The sequence below is a fragment of the Homalodisca vitripennis genome, chromosome 1 (genome assembly GCF_021130785.1).
Source record: "Homalodisca vitripennis isolate AUS2020 chromosome 1, UT_GWSS_2.1, whole genome shotgun sequence".
In the NCBI taxonomy this organism is placed as follows: Eukaryota; Metazoa; Arthropoda; class Insecta; order Hemiptera; family Cicadellidae; genus Homalodisca; species Homalodisca vitripennis.
Window position 1 is genome coordinate 18,939,946 of NC_060207.1, and position 27,122 is coordinate 18,967,067.

General features: G+C 33.3%; 1 protein-coding gene across 1 annotated transcript in view; it reads left to right on the plus strand.

Annotated features, from left to right (window-relative positions):
- Nucleotides 1-27,122, plus strand: part of LOC124357870 (BTB/POZ domain-containing protein 3-like) — a 54,897-nt gene that overhangs the window by 4,917 nt on the left and 22,858 nt on the right. The window contains exons 2-4 of the mRNA XM_046809958.1: nucleotides 5,605-5,700; nucleotides 19,658-19,806; nucleotides 24,348-24,549. Coding sequence (XP_046665914.1) covers nucleotides 5,614-5,700; nucleotides 19,658-19,806; nucleotides 24,348-24,549 — 438 coding nt within the window. The 5' untranslated portion in view covers nucleotides 5,605-5,613. The remainder of the gene's footprint in view (nucleotides 1-5,604; nucleotides 5,701-19,657; nucleotides 19,807-24,347; nucleotides 24,550-27,122) is intronic.

A 27,122-nucleotide genomic window follows, 5' to 3' on the forward strand; every position in this document is an offset into this window, starting at 1 on the left:
TGTTTACAGGTCATTTAACAATTTTATTGGACATCAAACATTTAAGACGGTATTTTTGTTATTAGAGTTTTGGCACATTTCATACTTTATCTCAAAAACTGTTCACACTACAACCTCTAGAGTGGTTTAATTTGATTTTTCAGGTGATTTTCCTTATAAATCCACCTTATTTGAGTTAAAAAGTAAGAACAAAACATCTCAGAATCACTTAATTTCACCAGGTGAACAGAAAACTAAGCAGAATCTTTCGCCAGCCATTACTCAGTAATGGAGCGTTTCCGGACCTACCTTTATATAACATTTTTTTCTTATTTTTAGCTCTACAATCACGTCTTAAAATATTTTACCATATTCTTACTCACTCTGTATATGCGATGTACATGTGTTATTTGTGTTACAAAGTGTTAGGTGCATTTATCCTTTAAAATAGTAACAAGTAACAAAACGTTACACTGTTTTGTTTATTACATTTTATAAATATACATAGCCTATTTTATTGATCATTAAATTATTACTTTCTAAGATATAAACACAGCTGAATTATACTGCAATTTGAAGTAACTATAACATAATTTGGTTTCAGTAGTTATTTATTAAGGATTTATTATTAAGGACTCATTAATATCAATGATTTGATTGTCGTGGTGGCCGCTTACCCTATTATACTGCAGCCAGTAAAAATTTTTTCCCCTTTATAATAATTTTTTATTGAACAAGAAAGTATATATAACAGCCATTCCATTTTAAGTGAGCCTAAATATGGAAAGAATGGTAAAATAATGAATTTACGGAATTTGACTAGCTAAATGAAAAAATTGTCACCATGTAATTTTTCATTTTATTTTTTATTGCTTCACTACACTACTCTACACTTTGATCTTAGCCAAAATGCTTCAAATAATAGCAATTTTGTTAATGTTGTTCTGAACACAGTAAAACCATGTTGACTTGGGCAAACTAGAGGCTTGAAAAAAAAAACCTAAGTTGAGACAGTAAAAGCATATGAAATACCTTTCCCAAAGATGACACGATGGTTCTCAACTTTTGGTGGTCACCACACTTTGGTATAGAGATGATAAGACCCATTTTGAGGGTCTCAGCAAATATACCATGTGCAATGCATAAGTGGAAAAGAGTCATCAGTTCATTAATACTTTAATCTTTACAGCAAAAGTAATGTCGTTAGCAAATACAGAGTTGTGTTACCTCTTATGAAGGCATGGGGTGGTCATTAACAGGCAACTGAAAAGATAATGGTCTCAAAACTGAGCCTTGGTGAACTTTAAATTTTAAAAAATTCCATGACGAAGTGTTTTACACCATATTTGTCAAAGTAATTTATATGACTCTTTGTCCCCTGCCTTGGACAGAAGAATATTTTTTGTCTCAAGTACCGTAAAACTTTCTCAATTTTCTCAAAATAAACTGTGATTAACACAATCAAATGCAAGTCACATAAAACTGAGCAGTCATTGTTGTGTAAAGATCTGTTGACTCAAAATCTATAATAGAAAACAGCAGCTATTTTTGATATCAAGAAAACCAAATTGTATTTCATTAAGAACTTTGTGCCTATCTAAATAATGTAGGATTGTAGAAAGGAAACTTTGTCAGATATTTTATATATGACAGGAAGCTGGCCGCTGAGCAATAGTTGTAACATCTGACTTTGCTTATTTTTAAAAAGTGGTTTTACAACTGCCAATTAAAATCTATCTAGAAACATGCCTGTTTGAAAAGAAATACTAATTGAAGAATCTAAAGAATCAGGAGTTACAGAAGCTGAGGCCTTTATGATATTTGTTGGCATTTCATCCCAGTCAGCCGAATTGATATTCTTAATTTACTAATTGTTTGTTGCACTACTTTTTCTGTAGTATATTACGGATGGATGTAGATTTGCTTGTGTATTAGTTAAATGAAAACTTTGTACTTCATCCTGCACTGTGAATGTGATGTATTTTACAAAATCGTTTATCGCTAAATAGTGGTTATCTTCCAAGGTTTTTTAGTTTCCTTGAAATGTTGAGCCTGAACTTTTGATATACAATGATGGGATTTTAAAAGCATAAGCTTATTAACAAGAGAATGCATCACTGGGCATTACTTGTGTTATGAGCACAGCTCTATCGGTTTGCACTCACTGAAAACTACTTCATCAGGTAGATTATCAATTTCATTTTGTACGACATGTAGCAGAGTGCCTAGTCCAGGACATTCTTTCTTTAGGATCATTTGGATAAAGAAACATTGATGGATTATTTCAAAAAAAGTTTTTATACACGTTAATAACAATTTGTTTAAAGTTTAAGTTTAAAGCGATTTCTTTGGGATGTTTAACACTTTTATTATTTCTATTTAATGTTATTTTCCCACTAATGTTTTGTACTATTATTAAATAAATTACTAAAGAAACTTTCCATTGTTTTGTGTATTTCCTAATTTGTTTTTTAATGTTAATCTAAAGGATTTTTTGGTCAGAGAGGCCAGGTTCAACCTAAAGGGTTCCTTTGTTTAGAAGAAAAATTTGTTATATATTACCAATACAAAAATGTGTATATTTATAAATTCCAGTAGGTTTTGCAAAACAGTTTGAAACAATATGTTTGTATTAGATTTGTGAAGTAATTAATTTGTATCACCTGAAATGCTGTTTATTAAAATATAAAAATCACCACAAAAAGTAATAAATTTGTTTTAAAACATTAAATAATTTTCAAGAATGTGATACAAATTTTGAAATAAATCTTCTAGTTCAATTTGGTTTTTATAGGTGGACTATGAGTAAAAATAATTTACCTGCTTGACAAAAATCTTTAGCAGTTCACTCAAAACGGTCTCAGTAGCAACATTTTAAAATGTAATTCGACAATACTGAATAGCTTGTATACAGAAGTATATTCTGTTCTCTCATTACTGAGGTTAGATCTTGAGAAACTTAATAAGGTTAGAATAAGCTTAGTAATAGGCTTAAAATCAAATGGCAGTCCATCTGTACAATATCTTTTGATAGATAAGTCCTAGAGTCTTGGTACATAGATTTCTCTTGGTCAAAAGAGGAACTGTACTGATTTTGGAGTCAAAAGACCAAAGAGCAGTCTGTCTGTCCGTCCGTTAATGTAATAATTGTTATACTGCAACTATTAATGCAATCAGAGTAACTTCCTGTGTTTGACAACATAATGATATTTGTATCAATGTGGCCTTTGAACGAATAATAATAACACTTATCTAGCATTAAATAAAAAATTCTTAAATTTTAATACTTCATTCTATATTATATTGAATACATTTATGCTAAACTAATGGTGAGTACTCTCCAAAGCTTGATTTTTACCCCAGAAATTTTGCTCCTTCTGCTCTCTCCAAATATTCGGCATTGTTCTCAAATTTTACTTTAATATTATCTTTGCTCTAACCTGTAGAATTTTGCAACGATCAGTGCTTTGCACTGTACGATCAATTGTGATTCATTGTTTTCAAGTTGTATTAATATTTTAAAACGTAAACATGTTTTAGCTGCACAAATTTTCACTTGTTTCCTGTTATTAAGTTGTTACTATTTTTCTTAGCCATAATTTCTTGTTTTTAGATTTTCTAATTTTAATTGTTGTGGTAACTTTGAAATGATTAGCAAAACCCACAAGATGTTGTACTTTTTTATTCCTCTACTAGCAGTTACCCGCGACATCGCACACAATTTTGTAGGCTTTGCACATGTATGAGAGCTTCTGGTTTGAGTGAATTATATTTCCGATGCCAATGTCAAGTTTGCCTTGTTGGCACAATCAAGGAATATTTATGGCTTTCAATTTACACAGGTCTTAGTATTTGTTCCATAGTTAATTTCGCCTTGTTTTGGACCAAAAATATATATACATATACAGGTTTGAGAAGCCTACTTCTGTAAAAAGAAACCAAGTTGAGTTTTATATCGGTCTTTAAATTTATGGTGAAAGTTGGAGAGTAACTTTGTGTTTCATGTCTAATACAGTGAAAAATAAATACAGTTAAAGTATGTTTTGTTAAAACTTGTAATTTCCTTATTTGGATATTTTCTTATTCTGTTCTTATTTCAACAGCGGCAGAAAAGGTTGAAATAAGAAGTCTTGTTACTATCAAGCTTACTGTATGCTTTCACACTATAAATGTAAACAAATTGAAAATAATGCTTAAAGTAAACTTAACATGTGGTTGTGCTGTCATAAAACAATGTTTACACAGAACAGTTGATTACATTTTAACAGGCTGTTTCGCAACTTCAGAGGCCAGTGCAGAGTTGCTTGGAAGTATTCTGGAAATAAGAATAGGCCTATATTTATACTAGAGACCTTAAGAATCTATGTTCAATCTCAATATAATCGGTTGAATAGTTTATGTGTGAAAGCAAAACGAACTAACAAAGCTACTTTTGAATTTATAATATTATTAGGATGAGTACTATTTCTATTAAACTACGAGGGGGTACCAAAAAAACCGGAATTTTGTTTTAAATATACAAATATTTATTTTTTTTACAAAACAAACATCACCTTCAAAGTATTCTCCATTTCACTTTATACACTTATTCCATCGTTGTTTCCATTGTTCGAAACATGTTTTGTACTCCTCGTCAGTGATGGCTGCCAGTTCCTCCATTGTTTTTTTCTTGATGTCATCCACGCCGTCAAATCGGAGACCTTTTATGCCCCTTTTCATTCGTGAGAATAAAAAGAAGTCGCACAGAGCCAGATCTGGTGAGTAAGGTGCGTGTGGTAGCGAAACCACGCCATTTTTGGCCAAAAACTGGGTGACAGAGATTGCTGTGTGTGCAGGCGCGTTGTTGTGGTGAAAAAACCAGTTCCCTGTTTGCCACAAATCAGGTCTTTTGCGACGAATGCTGTTCCGTAGTCTTCTTAAGACTTCAAGATAAAACACTTGATATATTGTCTGGCCTGGTGGAACGAATTCTGAATGAACAATCCCCTTTACATAAAAAAACACTGAGCTCCATGACAGTCCACTAGCCTCTGATACTTGCTCGATAGTCTGTTGTCGGTCTGCAAGCACAATTTCTTTTACTTTCACAAGATTTTCATCTGTTCGGGAAGTCTATAGTCGTCCAGAACGAGGTTTGTCCTGAATTGACATGTCACCATTTTTAAACCGAAAAAACCATTCGTACACTTGGTTTTCCCCATAGCGTCGTCTTTGTAGGCTGTCTTCAACATTTCAACTGTTTTAGCGGCGCTTTTGCCAAGCAGAAAACAAAATTTCATAGCTGCACGCTGTTCACTCAAACTTGCCATCATAAAAAACAACACTAGCAAAAACTATTACTGCACGGGGACAGAACACGTCAGGTCAACACAACAGGTGGCACTGAGCTGGCAAAGAGCAGCGCAACAAGAGCCAAGTGACAAGAATTTGTACTGCGCAAGCTCCGCGTATGGCAGAGCTATTCCGGGAACTTTTGGGTACCCCTCTTATTTGCCACTTAATATTATTCTGCTTATTTTAAAGTGATGACAATCCCAAATCAAGTTCATCTAGGGGTCTACTTATTGTGCTATATTTAAGTATTGTCCTGAACAATAGAAGACTAATACTGTTTTTATTTTACAGATTGCTGTAATGGCTGAGGGAGAGGTTCCAGGTGATTACATTATCACAAGACGAGATCTACATGATGTGTTTTTCTTAGTTGGCTCTGAAAAGAAGGTATGATATTGCTTTCTACCAAAATTGTTTGAGAAGCTAATTTTTGTAAATATTTTGGCCATTTTAAGAGATTTACACACCCTGTCTTGATCCACTGCACAAGGTCCAGAAACAAGTCGACTCCAATAGGATGTTTTCAATAGGTTGCTATGTAACTATGAGGGCTATCCAGAAAGTAGATTAAATTTAGCTTTTTAGCTGCTAGGGGTAAGACTATCGCAGCCATTTTGATGTCAAGGTGTTTCTCCGTTCAGTGGCTGTCCAGCCGTGCTAGTGAAAGGTTATTGTCACTCCTTGTTGTTTTACAATAGCAATTTAAAATACGTGATGCAATTGAAAACCCACAAGTTGTGAAGTGCGGTCAGTATGCAGTTTTTGCTGACTATGCACAATAAACCAATTGAGATTTATCACCAACTGTGTGAAGTTTATACTAACGATGAGATTACTGAAGGTGGATAGTGTCAGTGATGCATTAGGATTACAAATGGCCAAAGTAATGTACAAGATGACAAATGAAGTGGACGGCCAAGCATTATTAACGCCAATCAACAGATATCCGCAGTTAACGAACACAGGACTGGTTTATCTATTGTTCTGTGACAGCGGAGTAATTTTAAAATGACTATGCTGTTTTCGTCTTTACAGAAAAAAATAGTTCCACCACTTTTTGATTTTTGTAAGTGTTTTATATTTTTATAACAAAATATTACTATCTTTATGTATATATTTCTCTTGTGCATGTGTATGTCACTGAACTCCTCCTAAACGGCTGGATCGGTTTAAATGAACTTTGTTGTGTGTCTTCAGTTGGATTCGTGAATGGTCCATTTAAATATTTTGTTTAATTAGTTTTAAAAATTGTTGTTGATGTTGGAGTGTTTTACATTGGATCCGGCAGATTGCGCTACGACATGTAATACAAATTAACAGTTAACTCTTCCCCTTATATTAAAAGCATATAACCCTTATACATATTTATTGATCTGTAAAAATATCAAAATCACTTAATCACCAAAATTTAATCTAAGTTGGATTCCGAAACCAACATATGAGACAATTTTTTGGTCAGTGCAACAGCATAAATCAATTGTAGAACCGTAAGTAGATTAGACCAGGAGTGAATTTAAACAACCAGGATAGACTTATATTGACCGCATCAACTTTTTATTGATACGATACACTTTCGTCATTGGGATAAAAAGACTAACTCTTATTGTTACTGAAATCATCAGAGAATTTTAATAAAGTATCATGGAATGTTGGAGGGAAATACCAATCTTATAAAAACTGCTTCACTTTACGACTTCAGGATCCCAAAACACTGTACTTTAAACTTAAATCTAAAATGTATCAGAAGATTGGAATAGCGTTGAGTGACTATCGATTATCTCTAGACTGTTTATTCTGTCATTGAAAAAGAATACATGAATATATTTTCCAGTTTTTCAACAGGAAATTGTGTGCGAAGCAGTAACTGCTAGTATATATAGTCTATATACATATACTACTAACCATAAAAAAGCCTTAGGTTTTCTAAAATGATTTATTATTGTAGTATTCTCTAGTTTATTGTAAATAAAATGGTACGAAATATAGTTTGGTTCACAATTTACAACAATTATAAACATTTTTACAAATTTATGTGTTTTTGATAATGAAAACCACGCTTCTTGTACTACTTTCAGATTTTGCACCAAAACGTATTTATCTATCAAAAACTATACATTTTCTGAAACTAGACTAAATTTGTAACCTTTAGGCTATTTTGGAATTTGATAATTACATACTGATAACATGTATACAAATAACAAAACAGATTTCCTCACTCACTGTAAAAAAATTAAGTAAAAATATTTACCCTAGTAACTTTTTTAACCATTGTATGATTTTTTCATTGTGAACAAAATGATACCAAAGACAGTTAGGTTTGCACTATAAAGACAGCTTTGTCAACAACTTGTAAACAAAAAAAAATTGGTTGTACTTCGTTCTTTGTTTATATCAAAACATAATCTACTTTCTGGTTATCCCTCTTATATAGTCAAGTTAAATAGCTGGGTTACAAGTTTACACGTGTACAACTTAAAGACAGCTATGAGGCTTGGCTGTATAGCTTGATTTACTGTAGGAGGTGTAAAGCTGAAATCTGGTTTTCCATAGGTGGTTGATATAATTTGAAAGAAACCAGCAGCTAGGTTACAAGTTCTAATTAAATAACTCAGCTCTATAGCTTTATGGTTACGTAGTGTAAATGTGGTTTAACAGCTACTTTATCAAGTAAACAAAGCTAAAAGTGGAGTTAAGGTTTATTTTATCTATGCACCGGACCAATCTTGTATATTGCTGTAAGAACAAAAGCTGTAAGAATGCTGGCAAAACCTATAGAAACTCAGAGTCCACTTTGCTTCATGGAATGCTCCAACGAAATGGGGTTTATCTGGTGTTCCCCAGGGATCCCTACTGGGTCTATTTAATTTCACTGTCTACATTAATGACCTGATCCAGTCAGTTCTGGTGAGATCCTTGTTTTGATGACCACATATGACACTAAGCTTTTCACTGAGGTTGCCCCTTGGTTGGGATTGGAATCTCATGGGACTCATTGTGAAGTTGCCGACCTTTGCTTCTTATACAGACTATTGAGTGGAAAAATCAGTGGTCCCGAGCTGCTCTCACTAATCAAGTTGTGAGTTCCTTGTCGGTCGAGATCCCCGGATCCTGAGTCTTCAGGAGACACAATGGAACAAACTACTATCTACTTACCTCTTCCGAGGATGTTCAGACTGGGGAATGACGTGACCTCGGGGCTCAATTTCTTCTGTTATGTCAGTGTTCTGGCCTTCACGAGGAGAGTCTATAATCTACACCTGTCTCGAGTTGGTGATGACACCTAGTTCTCCCTTTCTATCACATACAGGCTCATTGGTCAGTGGTTGTGTGAGAGTGAAGTTTAGTGCATGCAGTAGCGAATACGTTTGCAATTTAAAGTATGTGTTATTATTTTTGTCATTTGCCACGTTTCTTATTAGTATTATCTTCACAAGTTTCCCCAGTATGCTGCCCTCAGAAGCAAAAACGCAGTATCTGCTCCATATCCACAACTGAGAAAAACTTTTTCAAGGTTAAGAGCTTGCCACTTTAAAAATAAGTGTTTCAGTATAATTTATTTTAGTGACTCTTTTTAAATAATTTTATTCTAATTTTTAATGAGGATAGTAATGTGTTTTATGTTTTATTTGTATTAAATAAGTCAGATACTGCTTTTCGGCTAAGTAATTACTTCCAGTACAAAATATGCTTTGCTTAGCAAAAGTGCAGTATGTGTAAATAAAATCACTCTAATCAGGATGAAAAAAACAACATGTTTTAATGACGTAAGAATTATCATAAAACAATCAGTTTGACAAATAAAATTAATTTTCAGTTAATTAAAGGTTCAATAAAACTAGTATTTAATCGCACACTGGCAAATTTTTCCAGAACTGTTTTCTGTTGTCTGGTAGAACACAACCTAGTTCTTTTAATATGTTGTCTCGCTTGGCTTTTGGAAAACCTTGAGATTTTTCCAAGGCTTCTGGGATCTGTACTGTATTCTTTTTTAAAAACTTAGTCATAAAAAATCTAGTTCCTTCTATTGGCCATTGTATTTGGTTTTAAATTCCAATGTGAACTTCCCACGTCTTGCTTTGACCTGAAATAAATCTTTGTAATTAATTTGGGCATGCCTATCTAAGATTTGAGAACAAAAGAAATATATGAAAAATATTATGTGAGGCTATAATTTTTCATTACAGTTTGTTCTACTTAGGCAAATTTGCTATTTAAAATTTGTTTTCAATTTACTTCGGAGAGAGATAAATATAAATATGTCCTTTTTAAAATTAGTTTTAAAAAAAGTTTATTTTTCTAATAAAACTCTTTAGGAACAACTGAGGAGTTTTAAACATCACTAAGGAGTGAATTTTTTAAGGCTTAAATAAACCTAAATTGAGTTAAAAAAATTATAGTTTCAGCTAAATTATAAGCAATAGTAGAGCCCACCTGTACAATATCACACATGTATGCGCGTTCTGGATCATTGTTCAGCTTGTGTTTGGATGTAAAATCTTTTCATTTGTAAAAGTCCATTGCTCCCATTACCTTGACTTCAAAATTTTTTCTTGCTGATTTTACGGCTGAGAGAAAATCATCAAAATCATAAACTTTCCCCATTTTTTACAATGCTTGCTCCACGTTATGATCAAAGCTATCAGCACTCATGAAGGTGTGGCCAGCCTCAAAATAGTTAATGACTATGGACTCACATGAAATTTCATTAGAGTTTATAATTTGAACTAAAAAAGTATAAAAATACCAGTGCAGTTTCATCTAGAGCTTATTTTCATCACACCAATACTTTTGCAATTGAGTGTGTCAATCGTGTTAATGGATTACCGATTTTACCGTTAATAAAAAACTACTTACGGTACTGGAGACGATGTAACTACTAATAAATAATCTAATTTTCAACCCCCTAATAAGCAAGCAAGCTTAAAACAAGAAATAAAAACCAAAATTCCACCTATAGTCGAAGACGACAAAAACACTCGCAACTTATCATATTGGCTGACAGCCATAATTGAACAAAACACCTCTGTAAATGTGTGTTCTTTTGTTAGACCTGATGCTGAGTTTGACAAAGTCACTGAAGAAGTACTCAAGACATCAAAAACCTTTCAACTAAAGACCACCTTTTGATCATTACAGGAACAAACATTCAGAGCACCGGAAAAAACAGACTTACTGATGATATACATAGTACACAACATACTAATCTTATTGTAAATACAATATCCATGGGACATGATCAACCAAACCTGGATCTCAAGGTACTAATGGTAAAAAGAAATAAAAAATAGGGCTACAAACCATCCAAATCTCAAAATTGTACCTCTTCACCACCTTCCTTGACATGTCTATACATCTCGCAGGCTTCACTTCAACAAAAGAGGAAAAACTAAGATAGATGAAATGGTTTCAAATTTTATATTTACCAAGAAATATCAACAAGGGTAGACGATTGTCACTGCTATAATGTTATCTGGTAACTGGCAACCTGTTCAGGACCGTATTAACTATACTTGGAAGAAGAAATTAGCGAAGTTATCGAACTCTATATAAATGATTGGCACATACCATAACCCAAGATTTCCATAGCGAAACACATGTCAGCAGGTGTGGCAGTTGCTTTTCGAAAGAAGTTTGGTAGGCCAAATATAAATGACCTCATCTACATATGTTTGACATACCAGCAAGTAAGTAATGGACCATCAATGTATAGGTTGGTTACAAAAGATATATACTAAAAAAGAGCATGATAAAACTTTTCACCAACTTCAATTATATTTTAAATCCAGAAGCTTAAAAACATTGATTTGTTCAGCTATAGGTTTGTAAGAGACTTATTCCAGCTGTAACACTTTTTTGATAACACAAAGAAGTTTCAACTGGCTATGGATGCCACAGTTGACATAGTTTCTAACGATCAAGAGGCTAGATGGAAGCTATGAAATGGACTATCTTACAATGAGTTTGTAAAAACATTAAAAGAACTGATTACTGCAAAACAATCACAAGAAGACAACACATCGCCACATGAACATCAGCAGACAGACCATTCAACAACAGCTAACACCTCTTGTTCCAATTAAAACATGGAGAATATGCCAACAATACGGAATACACCAAAATATGGGTCACTAACCCATGAAGACACTGTAACAGTTCCTGTTCAGCCTGATGAACATCAAATGACACAAAGAGAAAGTGCAAAAGGAGAGCAGTGTCATAAGTGAGAGTTATAGTCATATAATAGTCATCTTCATAGGTATTTGGGGAATATAGACCAATTTCCTTCTTTGACTTATAAAGTTTTTTTCTAAATAGCCTTTACACTCCACCAAAAAATTCTAAGTCAACAAATAATACATAAACTTTTATTTTTCACCAAAATATTTTGCATTTCCCTTCATGTAAACCTGCCTTAGCAATAATTTTGGATGAAATTAAATCTTATATTGTAATTCTTACAGAACATAAATTAAAAGATTTTGAAATAACTATCAAAACCGTAAATAATTATGTGGTACTGAAATCTTGTTACTGTCGAAAAATTTTGGAGTTTGAGGGGTTATATAATTAATAAACATGGATGGCGCAACGTGTCAGCAATGTTGTTGCGCCATCCACATTGTTGTGAAACTGTAAATAAGTGCCGGGTTTTGTGTTTGGAGTTACGAACCCAAAAGTGTTTGTGGGAAAAATGTCTTTTATAATGTTTTAGCGTTGTTATTGTTGTGTTTAGCTTTCTTTGATTATAATTTTAATTGTTTATTATGGGTGAAAGGTTTAGAGACATTATGTCATTTTGGATCATCCTATTTCTAGTGATGATGAAGTTTATTCTGAAATTGAGGTAAACCTGACTGTGTACCAGACATGATATCCTAGTAAGTGTTCTCTCACAATTATGTGAGTTAGACAGAAAAGTTGTTCTCCACCAACTTCCCAACTCGAACAGACGTTTGTGTGCCACATGTGAGTAAAATCTCGAAAAAGAAAACCAATTTCTTTTGCCCTGGATGTAATTGTAGAGTTTACCGTAAGTCCTACCATTTGCTCAAACACTATGCCAGATCACTTTCACAAAGAGACCACAAACGCAGGGTGAAATCCAAAGACTCTTAGTGAAAGATGAAACTTTATATATATATTTTACATATGTAAATAATGTAGGATTCAAATTTAGTATTTCATTTTATTTTTGTTTTCATACTTATATCATACAGTCATAAGATTATCTTTCTTCATGGAAGATATTATTTCTTTAGAGATCAACTTATTAAAAAAAAGAAATGGGTTGGGAAATGGGATACTTATAAAAAACATCTGTGTGGGAGTAGAAATAGAGGTGCCAGAACAGAGTGATACCATTGCCAGTACTAGGGTTAAATAACTAGTTGTAGAAAAAGAATTTGGATTTCAACCAGTAGAAGTGAGAATAGGTAACTTATCATTAATCATAGGTGGTCTGTGAACCTATGATGTTTTACAAGCTACACTAATTCAGCATCATATGGGGTATGTGGTACAGTTTTCTATAAGAACTACATCTCAAAGTGCAATATTGATAATATATTAACAAATATTTATAAGACAAATTTGTTAATTACAGGAGTTGTTATATAGTTATTGGATCATGATGCTTAGTTTCTAAAAGTGAATTTAAAAATTGGTAAACACAATCAGCCACTTACCCAGTTTAAAAGAAAATGTAATGAAGAAAACACTGATATATTTCTTTAAAAAAATAGTAACTGAAACAAGGTATGATAATATTGTAGATCAAAAGTATGGTGTTTTTATAATATTTTTAGATATTACTTAAACTTTGTTTTCCATTAGTAAAAGTTAGAATAAAAAATAATAACAATATCTGGGTAACTGAGCAAGCTAAAGAAAGATAAGATCAAATTAAGAAATATGCTTCAAAATCTAAGAATAACTAAATATAGAGTCCATGCCTAATGTTAAAATACCATAAAAAAGAACTATTGCAAAAAAGTTGTTGATGTTAACAAAGAAAGTATATTAATATCAAAATGATTATTTCTGATAATTTTTAAATCAACATGGAAAAAATATTAAATAATGGAACAAAGCCTGTTTTTAGAAATAAAAACGAAATAAGGTTGGTTTTGGGTAATAAAAAAATTTAAAAACTTAAAAAGTTATGTAAATTTTCAATCACTTTATTAGGGCTATGTATATTATGTCAGTGCAAATCTTTCAAACCATGTCAATGTAAACATCGGTGTTAATCGAAAATTCACTAACACAAACTTTTCATCTCTTCACCTCTGAATGAAGTGGAGTTAGACAAAATTATATCATCTTTTAAAAATACATTACAGCAGGGTTTGATGAAGTACCAATTACTGTTAATAAAAATGTCAAATCTTTTAAATTAAGGCGCTGATGGTTATAATTAACTCTTCTTTTATTAGTGGTATATTTCCAAATAAACTAAAAGTCTCTAACACCAAAACTGTATAAAAAAGTGGTTAGGTTAAGGGATCCTACTAATTATCGTCTAATTTCTATATTCCCAGCTTTTTCTCAAATTTATGAGTGGGCAATGTATGGTTAGACTTGTGGAATTTCTTGAAACTAACATATTATATGACGATGTACAGCATGACTTTAGAGGAGGTAATCTGTTATAACTGCTGGCATTGACTTTGTAAATGGACTATTCAATGTAATAGATAGAGGTGACCAAGCTGTAGGGATTTTTATAGACCTCAGCAAGGCAATTTGATGGCATATGCATTTATTGTCACAGGTATAAAAAGCCAAATGCGTGTATATACGAATAATTCTTACCTTATATTACATCAAGTAATTCCTTAAATGAAATCGACAGAATATCTAAGCAAAATTTAACATAAATTAAAAACTATTTCCCTGATAAGAACCTTTTACCTATAAAACTAAGATTGTTTTATTTCAATAACAAACTAAACAAATCTAAACCAAAATCACCCATTGAAATTAAACAAGTAGGTCAGACTACATTTTTAGGTTTGATGTTAAATCAAAGTTTGACATGGGCTACTCATATTCTGGCTCTTTAAAAAAAACCCTGATTTGTGTGTGACCTAAAGTGTATCTCTAAATATTTTACTTCGTACACACTAAAAATCTTATACTTTTCTCATATTCATTCCCAAATTTCATGTGGTGTAGTTTTGTATAATTCGACTAGTAATAGAAATCTACAAAATATTATCTTATTGTAGAAGACAGCTATTAAAATAATTTCTGGCCTAAAACCACAAGACAGTGTAATATATATATATATATATATTTTCATTAAAATTTATAAATGGCAATAGCCTTATTTAATTTCAATTAACATTGAATCGCAAAAAGTACTTGCTCCGCCGGGAGTCGAACCCGGATCTCTCACTTACCGTTTAAATAAGCATATGTTAGTTTGCTTATTTAAACGCATATGTGACAGATACGGCCAAATACAAAATAATTGAATCGGAAAAAGTGAGCGCTCTGTTGTGTAATGGTAGCACATTCACCAAGCAAGTGAGAGATCCGGGTTCGACTCCCGGCGGAGCAAGTACTTTTTGCGATTCAATGTTAATTGAAATTATATATATATATATATATATATATTTTAGTTTATGTATTTTGACAATTTATGGCATTTGCATTATGGAAACCGTTTTGGCAGTAAGGGAAGCCAATGATAGATTACCAAAACTTGGCTCCTTTCATAATTACTTAACAAGAAATTGAAACCAATTGGGAGCTCCAAATACCAATTAACAATTTTCAAGAAAAATACCCTTGTTTGCAAGTATACAGTTTTATAACAAATTCCCACAACACATTTTAGGTATAAATAACGATTTGATTTTTAAGAAAGAATTGAAACAATACCTTATTGAAAAGGTTTTTTATTCTTTTGATGATCTTTTATGAAGATTTATAGGATAGTTAAGACATTGTTAATATAGTTTAGCCTATTGTAAATAATTTAGGCAAAAAATATGATGGCGCCATTCAATGTTTGTGTGTTTATTTATGTACACATTGTGATTAAAGTATGATTTGATTTGATGTTAGTCTCTTGGTGTCTTGTTGATGTATTGTATTGTTATAGGTTAAGTGCATTTGTTATTGTTCTGTCCTCATCTTTACTTTTGTTATCTCAAGTTATATTGCTTGTATTGTATGTACCTGTTCAATTGCATGTTATGAAATTATAATAATAATAATAATAATAATAACGTCTTTATTTGCAGCGATTTTCAACATTACATTGTTGTTTTTCAAAATAACTGAAGTCATACATTTTAAATCAAGGCACATACAAATCTATATCATCATCCGAGAAATATAAAATTAAACTAATCTAACCTAACTTAAACTAATCTAATACATTACACAGCTATTTAGAGGTGAAACACTCCTCCTCCAAAGCCAGTCTCAGATTGTCCTTAAACGAGGAATATCCACAAGCCTTTAGACTGTGAGGGACACTGTTGTATATCTGGGGGCCAAAGTATTGAAATCCATTCCTCCCCATCTCCAGCCTGACCCTGGGCACCTCCAGCATGGTGTCCTGCCGAGTGTGACAGTCCCTAATCTCAGCCCGGGTCTGTAGCATCCCCCTGAGGTAAGAGGGTTTTCCCGTCAGCAACACCTTGTGAACAAGGCAAGCCACCTGGAGCTTGAAAATGTACTTTATCGGGAGGATCCTTGCTGTACGGCGATACTGGCTAACGTGATCAAATTTTCTCAGGCCGTACACAAATCTTACAGCAGAGTTCTGTAACCTATCAATCAGGACCGCACCCTCAAGGGTCAATCTTCCCCCAAATACAGGAAGAGCATAAACAATAACTGGGAAAACCACAGCTTTGACAATCTTCAGTTTCACTTCCTCCTGGAGTAACCCCTTAAACCTAAACAACACTCTTAACCTATTCATTACACCACGATTGATATTTTGAACATGGTTCAAGAAGGTTAACTGCTTGTCAAAAGTAACGCCAAGGATTTTTACTGTGTCTGAAACCTGCAAAGGAACACCTCCCAAGGAAACTCCCAAGGGTCCATTACCAAGAAAGACTGCATTTGAAGAGGGGTAAAAATTAACAAGTGAACACTTTCTTGGATTCAACTGAAGCCCGTGATCGTCAGCCCAGAGCCTGACCCTCGACAAATCAGCATTAATCTGCTGCATTGCCAAGGAAGACTTAATGGAGGATATGACAACACAAGCTGAGTGTCATCAGCGTAGGAGTAAAGGGAACAGAATGATAACTCAAGATTAAGATCCGCAGTATACAACAGAAACATAATAGGACCTAAGCAGCTACCCTGAGGAACCCCTGACTCCTTGAGAGCAATCCCTGAAAGACGATCATTCACCCTGGTTACCTGGGTTCTGTCGATCAGATAAGAGCGAAACCACATTGTTGAAACCTGATCAAAACCGTAGTAATGCAGCTTAGCCAAAAACATATCAAAATTCACTGAATCGAATGCATGTGAGAAATCAAGAGCAGCTAAACTACTACATAAATTCTTATCCCTGGCGGAAAACAGTTGGCTTGTCAAACTTAGTAGAGCAGATGTCGTACTGAAATCCTTCCTGAAACCAGACTGACTATCGGGCAAAACACCGCTGCACTCCAGGAAGGAAACCAACTGATTTGTCACAATTCTTTCCAATACCTTAGACAGAACTGGCAAAATGGAAATGGGCCTAAGCTCGGACACACTAGTAGGATTACTATTTTTGGGAAGAGGGATGACCAGGCTTTTTTTCCATCCAGAGGGGAATCGGCCAGAGGAGAGAGAGAGAGATTAATGATATGGTTGATAGCCCCGATACAGAAAGGACTAACTGCTCTGACCATGATGATTGAGATTCCGTCAATGCCAAAAGCCGCTGTGGAGATACTGTTGATAATGTTTTTTACCTCACTCTCACTCACCTGCCGAAACTGAAATTTATCTTGAACCTTTTCGCAAGTAGCGTGCTTATAAAAACCGAGCCTTTCCGGGTTTACACTGTTATCGCCACCCAAGGCAGCAAAGTAGCGGTTAATTTCATCCGGGGAAATATTAACCGATATAGAACCGCCAGCAGTGCCCACCTTTAGATCTCCTGCGCGCAAGGTTGCCCAGAAAGATTTTGAGTCACTGCACTTTAACTTTGCCGCAAAATAATCTTTTTTCGCCTTTCTAACGGCGTAATTAAGTTTATTGCGTGCGCTAGAGTATGCCGCTTTCGCACGTGCATCATTACGACAAAGTAAATCTTTTTTTAATTGGTTTTTTGTGCATGTCAAAAGCATTATTTCAGAATTTCGCCAAGGCGCCTTCCTTTTGGTCACACGCTTTTTTACCAATGGAGCACATGCATCAAATACCTGCATAATTCCCGCGGTTAACATATCCACAGCCTCGTCAACATCACTCTGAAGTTCAATCCCATGCCATTCAATGGAGGAAAGCTCTGAGGAAAACATTTGCAGATCCACTTTTGACAGTTCTCTGTAGGAAATGAACTTTTCCTTCATCCTTTCCTTAGTCTTGCAAGGGCAGTCACAGAAAACCAACTTGTGGTCAGTGATACGCTTGCCTCGACCATCCAAGATCTTAGACGTGTCAACCACACCAACAGCCATGTTGCTCAGGGAATTCCTAACGATGATATGATCAATCAAGGCTGCGGTATTGTCTGTTTCGCGTGTTGGCTCATTGACGATCTGAGCAAGGTTCATCGATGCCAAGAGATTCCTGAAATATTTGAACTCCGGCTTATTGTTCCCAAGAAGATCAATATTAAAGTCGCCCATCAAAATCACCTCATCAACTTGAGAGAGCATGTCAATGAAGAGGGCGTGGAACAGAGAAGCAAAGCATGAGTAAGGGATATTCGGAGGCTTGTAGACAACACAGACACACAAGCGTAATCCCTGAACTTTTCCCAACACGCATATGTATTCCAGCCGGCCATCAATTTGATCAAGATAGATCCGCTTCATATCGAATCTTTCCCTGAAGTAGACGGCGACACCGCCGCCATTTGAAGGCAAGCCAGGGCCGCACGTCCTATCAAAACGCCAAAATGAATAGCCCTTCAAACTGTAACAATCCGAAGACATATCAGGAGTAAGCCAGGTTTCTGAGATACCCAGGAAATCAAAGTTAAAATCCTCAACCACAGAGCAGAGCTCACCGAACCCCGTGTTAATTGAACGAATGTTCACATGGGCTAATCTGCAGAGAGATGGCGGCCTATGACGGCGTTTCCCGACAAGGTGGGAGATAGAGGTGGTTGTACAGAGCTGGCCACTGAAGGCAAAACATTCAAAGAGGGATGACCGTCCAAGGCTGCGGTCTCCGAAGAAGTAGGCGCTAGAGGAAGAGGTACAGAGCTAACCACCGGAGGCACTACATCCACTCCCTCCTGAATATGAGAGAAAATAAAGTTGCCGAGAAGATGGTTCCCCGTTCTGTTAAGATGACGACCATCACGAGCCAAGTGATATCTTTTTATTGAGTCATTGGCGTCAACAAAAACCACACCGAAGTTATTGCACATGAGATCTAATTGCTCGTTAAAAAGATAAATGGATGAGTTGGTAAACTTGATAGCTTAGTTTTTCTTTGTAGGTAATTAGTAAAATTGTTGTTGCAAAATTAGCACACTAGTGCATGTTAGGTTGGCTGACTTTCACATCATCTTTCACAGTTATTCATTGAGACTTAGCCACTTAATCTGTCTCTGATGTTTTCATAATTAATGTATAATGTATACTCATAATTATTCACTTGTAAAATAAAAAAGAATGAAAACTAATAACACTGCTCAATGCTCTAATCCATAAAAACTAGCACATCCATAACATAAATCTTGTTTGTGTATGTTGCATAACAAACATGGTTTACCTGTATTACATCGTGAGGATAGCTTTCTGTTGACAATTAAGTAATTTGTGGCAAACAAAGTAGACAAAATAGTAATAAATATCAATAAACCAGTACTATATTTTATGCTCTTTCTTAATATATCTGTTAAAAGTCATTGATAAAAAGATTAATATGAAATATGAAATATTTGTGCACATTTGCTTTGGTGACGAATATTTGTCTTTGGCAATTCAGATGACTCTGTGTAAAGTAAAGTAAAGATGTCGTACTTTACCAAGCGAAGTTAGGGCTAGGAAGCGCTCTCTAACACAAAGAAAGAAGAATAGGATGTTTATTCTCTGAAATTCTGAATAAAATGTTTAAGGATGAAAATGCAATAAATTGTGTGTGTAATGAACATTGACATCCAAATTGACAGTTAAATATAAATGGATGTTTGTTTCAGGAGAAAATAAGTACTATAAAGTGTTTCCTCGCGAATTACAGCCCAGTTTTTCGTTCTATGTTGCTGGAAACGAATATGAAAGAGAGAAATTCCGAGGAACTCATAAAAATACCAAATCATGAACCAGATGTCTTCAATCTCATGTTAAGGTAAGATAATAGAACATTGTTACCATTTTCAAATATTTGTACTGGGATATAGTATATTGCGATAAAACAAACTAAGCTGAACACTTCAGATGTTTGTATATGTGACTGAGATGAACACACATTTCTGGCACAAGTGTGTTGGTACAGTCTGAGCCATGGATCCAAATTCCCACGAACTGAGCCTGTAAGTATTAATTTTGCATTATATAATAGTTATTAAGCAGAGAACTTCCTGCAAATATTATCCATAATAAATAAAACAGTAACGACAAGTAATTCAGTTCTTACCTTTCGTCTTTTATAATTCAGTAATGAAATTGCACATGCCTAAGTCTTCTGGTGAAGCAGTTTTTATTTTATTAAGTAATTTCTCGGTTTAAAGCTAACTAATTTGAGATGGTTTTAGGCTACACTATATTGTATGTGGTGTCAAATCAAATCAAATCAAACAGTTCTTTATTAACATTTTCTTGGAGAAAAGTAATAGAGTCAGATCATTTACATATATCAGCAAATATAAAAGCATTGGTTATGGATGTTCTGTTGTTGCGTTATTCCTCCAGTCAAGGAACTCCTTCACAGAATAGATTGATTGTTGCAGCAGCCAATTTTTTGTAGCAGTCTTCAGGTTTCTTACGGGTAGGGTCTTCAAATGGTCAGGAAGCATGTTGAACAACATAGTGCCTTTGTATGAGGGCTTTTTTTCGTAAAGGCTGAGGTGATGAGAGTCCAGAAGGAAGTTGTGTCTGTTTCTGGTGTTGTAGTGGTGTTGGTTTGCCAGTCTTGTTTGGTTAGATGTGACAGCGTGCATGATGGTCTCGAGAATATACAGTGCCACTACAGTCAGGATTTTGTTTTTTTACTCAGCACCTCATGAGACAATGAGAATACTTCTTCACCTAGATTGCACTTCTTTTTGTAGTCTGGGTGTCTCTGATGTAGAAACGATGTGGGGGGTTGAACTGGATTCCAGACGTTGCTCTAAGAGGAAGGTGAACTGGAGCTAAATTCAACATTCACGTCGAATCAGCCCTTCCCACCATAGCAGCTTTATCACTTTGTGGTCTTCAGCATCTCTTGCTAATCATCTAATCTTCGTTGAGCCAAGGTTTATGGTCGTCAAATTAAAGGAAAGTTTTTTTTAACTGGACATTTTTTTGGGAACTTTATGTTGATATAAAGGAAGTGTTCAGGACTATAGGACTATAGTCAGTCAGCGATTCGTGTCAACCATTTGTACTGAAATTTTATATGGCTATTCATAAGTTATCTGGTATGAATAGGTCTATTATTACTTCAAAAATTCTTTTCCTTCAGAGACCAAGACAGGATTTTTCGTTACTTTAGGGATTAGTGGGGTGTAACCTGGTGGAAGTTTGAAATATGAATACGCTTATATTTAAACCAGGAACTACAATCGATTGAATAGTTTACAAGTGAAAGCAAAACAAACAAAGAAAGGCACTTTCGCATTTATAATATTATTAGGATAATAAACTTGTTTTAAATCATACATAGGGTAGTAACATTTAAATAAGGCAATAAATGAGACACCAATAACAAATCTGCACTGAGAGAAATTTTACTGCTAGTTCCAGGATTGACATTAACCCTATAAAGTTTAAATAGTTTCAAAAACTTTTGTATAAGGTAATTTTGTAATGGTCTTATTAAGGTTTCAATGCGACAGCCATTCACAATTTTTAAAACAAACAGTTTTATCTCAATTACTAGGCATTGCAGCTAGAAACGAAAATGGGCTTTAGAATTCTTAGATTATTTTTACAACAGCTGTTATTCCCATGAGTTTTTTAATATCTCTTAAAGGTTCAAGTCTGTCATACAAATTCTTGTGAAGAATATGATAATAAGTACTGGTTTATTGATTGTCATTTACAAACATATTTTAATTGCAAAATCAAGTTTATAATTTTTAAAACCAGTTATATGTTTTGAGATATTTCATAAATTGTAAGCCTTTATTTATAACAAATGTAATAAGTTAATAAATGTAATAATTGAGTAATAAGTTTCTCAATTATAATTTTCTTTTTATGTTAATTATTTGTTCATTTTAATTTGTATTCAAGTATTCATTTACATCATTAAACTGTTACCATTTCTAAATAAACGTTATTTTCTTTCACAAGGTCTAAAGAAATGTGATTACCTTTTATTGTTCCAAAACTATCCCTTTATTCCATACAGCACCAAAATTCATGTGCAACAACCACCAAGAAGACCTCTTGATAGAATCCTGTGGTCTAAAGACATTTTTGAATTCTTCTTACTTCATATCTCCTGTTTCACCATACTCTTGAAAACTGCAAACTCGCATAAAAACACTTATAGCCGAAGTATCAAAATTCTGTAAACGGGAGTGTATAGTACTAATTGGGGGAAAAACATTATTTTAAAAATGGGGGTGCTCACTCCCATGCACCCCCAAAGCAAAAAAAATGGCAACTAATACCTTGTGTTAACTCAAATTGAAGCTCATAAAAAATGCTGTATTTTGGTAAAAAAATTGAAATTGGCCAAGCTGTTTGGTATCAGCAGCCAATAATGTAATTTCTTACATTACAATTATTAGTCTTCAAACTACTATACTACTACTAATAACACAACACCATTGATTACTGAATTCAATGATATATTATAAGGTTTTGTGTAATATTAACAGTTACTAACTTCGCTATCAGTATTTGTAAATAAATAGAACAAACAAATGTCTTATCATTCTTTTATCTTTCTTATCTACAAAATTATTGGAGACTGGTCTGGTAAGAGACTATCTCTGGTCATGTTTCAACACAACAAACATTTGGGAATGCAGTTTCATTTGTTTAGTGACAGTAGTGCCTGTTGTGCGGCTTGCTTCACAAGGAAAATGGTTTACAGCCTTCATGAAAGAGTGGAAATTATTTTTATCTTTGGATTGGAGAATAATTGTGCTAACGAATAGAATTGCTAGTGCATTCAACACTCTACACCGGGGAAGGAATGTGTCACCTAGGTACTTCATAGATTTATTTACAAAATTTACTGAAGTGGTTCAGTTAATAACAAGAAAAGGTCTGGTAACAGAGTTGCCGACGAATTATCTCAAGTTTAAGTTATTCATAATGTTGTTGAAAACCCTAATACATCCATTTGTAACTTAATGAAGACTATTATGACCGTCGAATTGACAAATGAGTGCAATCATTACTGGCAATGAAAATTTTGTGAAAAACATTTGCTTTAGTGATGATTGTACATTTTATGTTAACGGTTTTGTTAATAAACAAAATTGACGATTTTGGTCAGTCCAAAACCCAATGTATTCGTTGAAGGATCAACCCAATGGCCTGAAAAAATTAATGTTTTGGGCAGGAATACTTGGTGACACTATTGTTGTATTTATTGAAGGAAACTTAAATGGAGAATCGTACTTAGATTTGCTAGAAAACACTATTGATCCTCTTATTGTGGAAAACCAGGTAAATGAAGTAGGCGTGTTAAATTTATATGCGGATATATTTTATTTTCAACAAGATGGAGCTCCTCCACATTACGCTCTTCCTATGTGATAATAGCTAGATGCACACTTCCCAGATCACTGTTGGTAGAAGAGGATCAATTAAGTGGCTGGCAAGGTTTCGAGACTTAAAACCTTTAGCCTTTTTTTATGGGATCACTTGAAATCAGTAGTTTTTAAAACACATCCCTGTGGTGTCCAAGACATGAAAATCAGGATCACTGCTGAGTGCAGATGCTTAACCAGAGAAACTTTTAGAAAGGTTAGGCAAGAATTTGAAAATAGGTAATTTTTTTTGCTTGAACAACAATGGCTACCAATTTGAACATTTGATTTAAAGTTTACAAAGGGTTTGCAACAGTGAGTAATTTGTTGTTATTAGCAGTAGTACAGTAGTTTGTAGATTAATAATTGTTGTACGTGCGTGTGTGTGTGTGTAGTGTAGTGTATATGCTGTTGCTTTTCAATTCCTTCTTGCTATATCATCCTGTTTTTTCTTTGTGTCAGTCTTGGAATTATGTCAATATTAATTATATACCTAATCAGAATGACCCCCTAAATTTTTCTCTGTGATAAACAATTGCAATCACACTATGGCAAAACTGATATTCATGCAAATACACACACACACACTGCACGGCACATTGTGTTCTGTGATTCTTCCGTGACTCGATCACCTCTAACATATTGCCTATCTTTACAGTCAATAGATGTTCCTTAAATTACTTTAAAGATTATTTATGAGTAATATCTCAGAATTAAAATATGTTATTTTTGTTGTTATATTTTCATGTATTTTCAAGTAATTTTCATGCCAAATTTCGTTCAAATCTGTCTTCTAGGATTTGAGTGATTGAATATCAAACATCAAAAAAACTTCACAAACTTTTGTGTATAATAATATTGGATTTATTTCAAGATAATACTCAAGCCTAACTTTTGTGTAGTGTTGCTGCCTATTAAAACATTTGAATTATTATCCTACAGATTTCAATAATTAATGTGTGATGATTTTTTTCAGTTACGTCTATGGAGATCAAAATCTTAAGTTTGTAGATGCTGCCCAAGCCATGAGATTTCATGCACTGGTGGACCAATATCTCATGACTAAACTGAAAGCTGTATCTTTGTACTATTTAATGAAAAACTGCTTGAACATTTGTGATGTGTTAACATGCTTAGTGATTCTCGATATCAAGGAAATGAGAAATAGAGCTTTATTGGTAAGAAGAAATTCATAAATGTTAGCATTATGTTACTTGCTTGTACATACTATCCATGAATATTGTTTAACCATCACAAACAAACCCATTATAAAAGGAAGTACAATGGTATTACTATTTGTTTTTTGTTATATTTTGTTCTATTAATTATTAAACATACAGAATGAGTAAGCTAAGATATCTTAAATATATATTAGGAGTATAATTAAAACTAAAACAAAGAAAAAATGATTTCTCCCTAAATCTTATACAGTCAATCTGTTTAATGTATTAAAATATTTTCATCAAACTTATTTGTCAAAACTGGAGGTCCGGATTTCGAATCTCAAAATGTATCAATGTAAATCGGTGAGATGGGAGGTTGTTTTAAAGCTATAGCTGACAAAAATATTTTGGTTAAGTTTATTTTAAAAATATTTTGCCATTTCAAAATGGCAGGCCAAACCATAACAAGGCAACATAACAAGGCCAAACAGCCAATTAAAGTGGAAATCCAAAACATGTTTACCTTTATATATATTTAAAAGGAGATATGGATGTCTTGAAAACTCTAGTTATCTGAAAGAGCAGGAATGTGTTTGAATTAAATTATCTTTAAAACTATCAAAAATCCTTCATAGAAGGAATAGCCTATTTGTTATTTGATAACGCAAAGAGTTGATGCTCAGATAAAGATGGATTAAAAGAGGAGATTAAGGAAGTAGAACAGATCTTAGACAGAATGGATACCCTAAGTCAGTTATAAACAAGAGGAAGCAAAACAGAATTATACCTCAATCAGAAAATGAGAATGTACATAAATTTGTATTATGTCAATCCCATATGTGTTACGATTATTAGAGAAAATTAGAGGAGTAAGTACAAAGTGCAACACTATAACCACATTTAAAAACCACAAAACTTATAGGCAGTTACTTTACATGATAACAAAACCAAAAAATATCACACATGACGACAAAACTGTATTTCCAGTATAAAATGTAGTTGTAATAGGCAAAAAAGACCAACAATGATTTTGGAATGAAAGAACCAAAGAAACTATGGTAAAAGTGTAAATTCCTCATCATTGTTGGTTTTAGAATCATTATATGACGGTATGATACACCAGTAACATAATTTTTTTAAGAGGAAGTTACTTGAAGCTTCTTACATTAAATTATTGGACCAACCACTTAGTCAATCATCTATTAAAATTAGGTCGTTTTGGTTTCCAATGCTAAAAAAAGGACTAAAAAGAAATTACAAAATGGAACAGAATAGAGATATTAAATAAATCATTGCGCAGTCACCTTATGGTTTTAAACCATTAGCATAGTAGTTATTTAAGCCTCTGTAGTACTAGTGACAGCAAATAATTTTGGTGAAATGTACGTTCGGTTATACTGTAATAACATTTTGGGTTTATGGTAGAGTAATGAAATTTGAAACATCGTTTAACCCTTTTAGTACCAATTTAAAATGTACACGGATGTTTGAACAACTACTAAGAAATGCCAACATTCATATTTATGGACCTTGTGAAAACAACTTAAAAATGCTGACATCTGTATATACAGATGAAAACATTTCTACCACTATAATATTTTACATATTATATATTTTTTCTACTTAAAAAATCATAATAAACCAAATTACAAGAAAAAATATTTATAGCAATTTTGTAAGATGAATTATATGATTAGTTTTAATTTAGTTTAAAACAAAACAAAAAGTGAAATGTTGGTTAAAAAAAAACAACATAACTTTTACAGGTTTTAAAATAATAATCAAAACTTTTTATGTTTGTATTTAGTTTAATTTTCATATTATGTTTCATAGTGGAATAATTTTTTAGAATACTATTTCTCATGTGAAACTGAAATACATAATATATACTATAAGTAATTATTGTTATTTACATTTGAATATAAGATTTGTTTTATAGATTTTATGAAGGAAAATTATTTTTCTAATAACATATTCTAAATGAATTTTCACTTATTTAGAACTCTGTGATGATAGCCTGTGTATTTTCTAAACTGTGTTTGAATCTCATGAGTTTAGATTAGGTCTAGGAAAAAAAATGAAAACTTAGGTTTACAAAAAAAATTGTGTTATCTCTACAGTTTTTGGGTAGTAAAATAATTTTTTGTTTATGTTTACAATTTTAGTTGTTGTACATTGTAGTATCAGTTTTTTTGTAGACATATTTTTTCAAGTGCATACAGAACTTGAAAAATGTTCACAAATATTTTGGTAAGAATTATTTATGTGTTTTTTAATTGTAATAAATTAGCAGTATATGCATGTTTTATGAGGTTTTAATTAAATAGTCTATCTGTAAAGAAAAGGAAATAAAAATTAAAAACCTATCTAAAACCGTTTTAATTTTATGGACTTAAACTGTTACAAAATCACTGAAATAGGCTTAGCATTTTTCACCAGTACCTTGAGAAAAATCTCTGGCATTTTACGCATAAACTATCTTGTTATGCTCCGGCACTGTTATGGTCGGAGAGATAAAGAGAATCTGGTTTGGAGGCAAAAGTGTTAAGTTCACAAAGAGATACAAATAAAATTAAGAAATTAAAGAT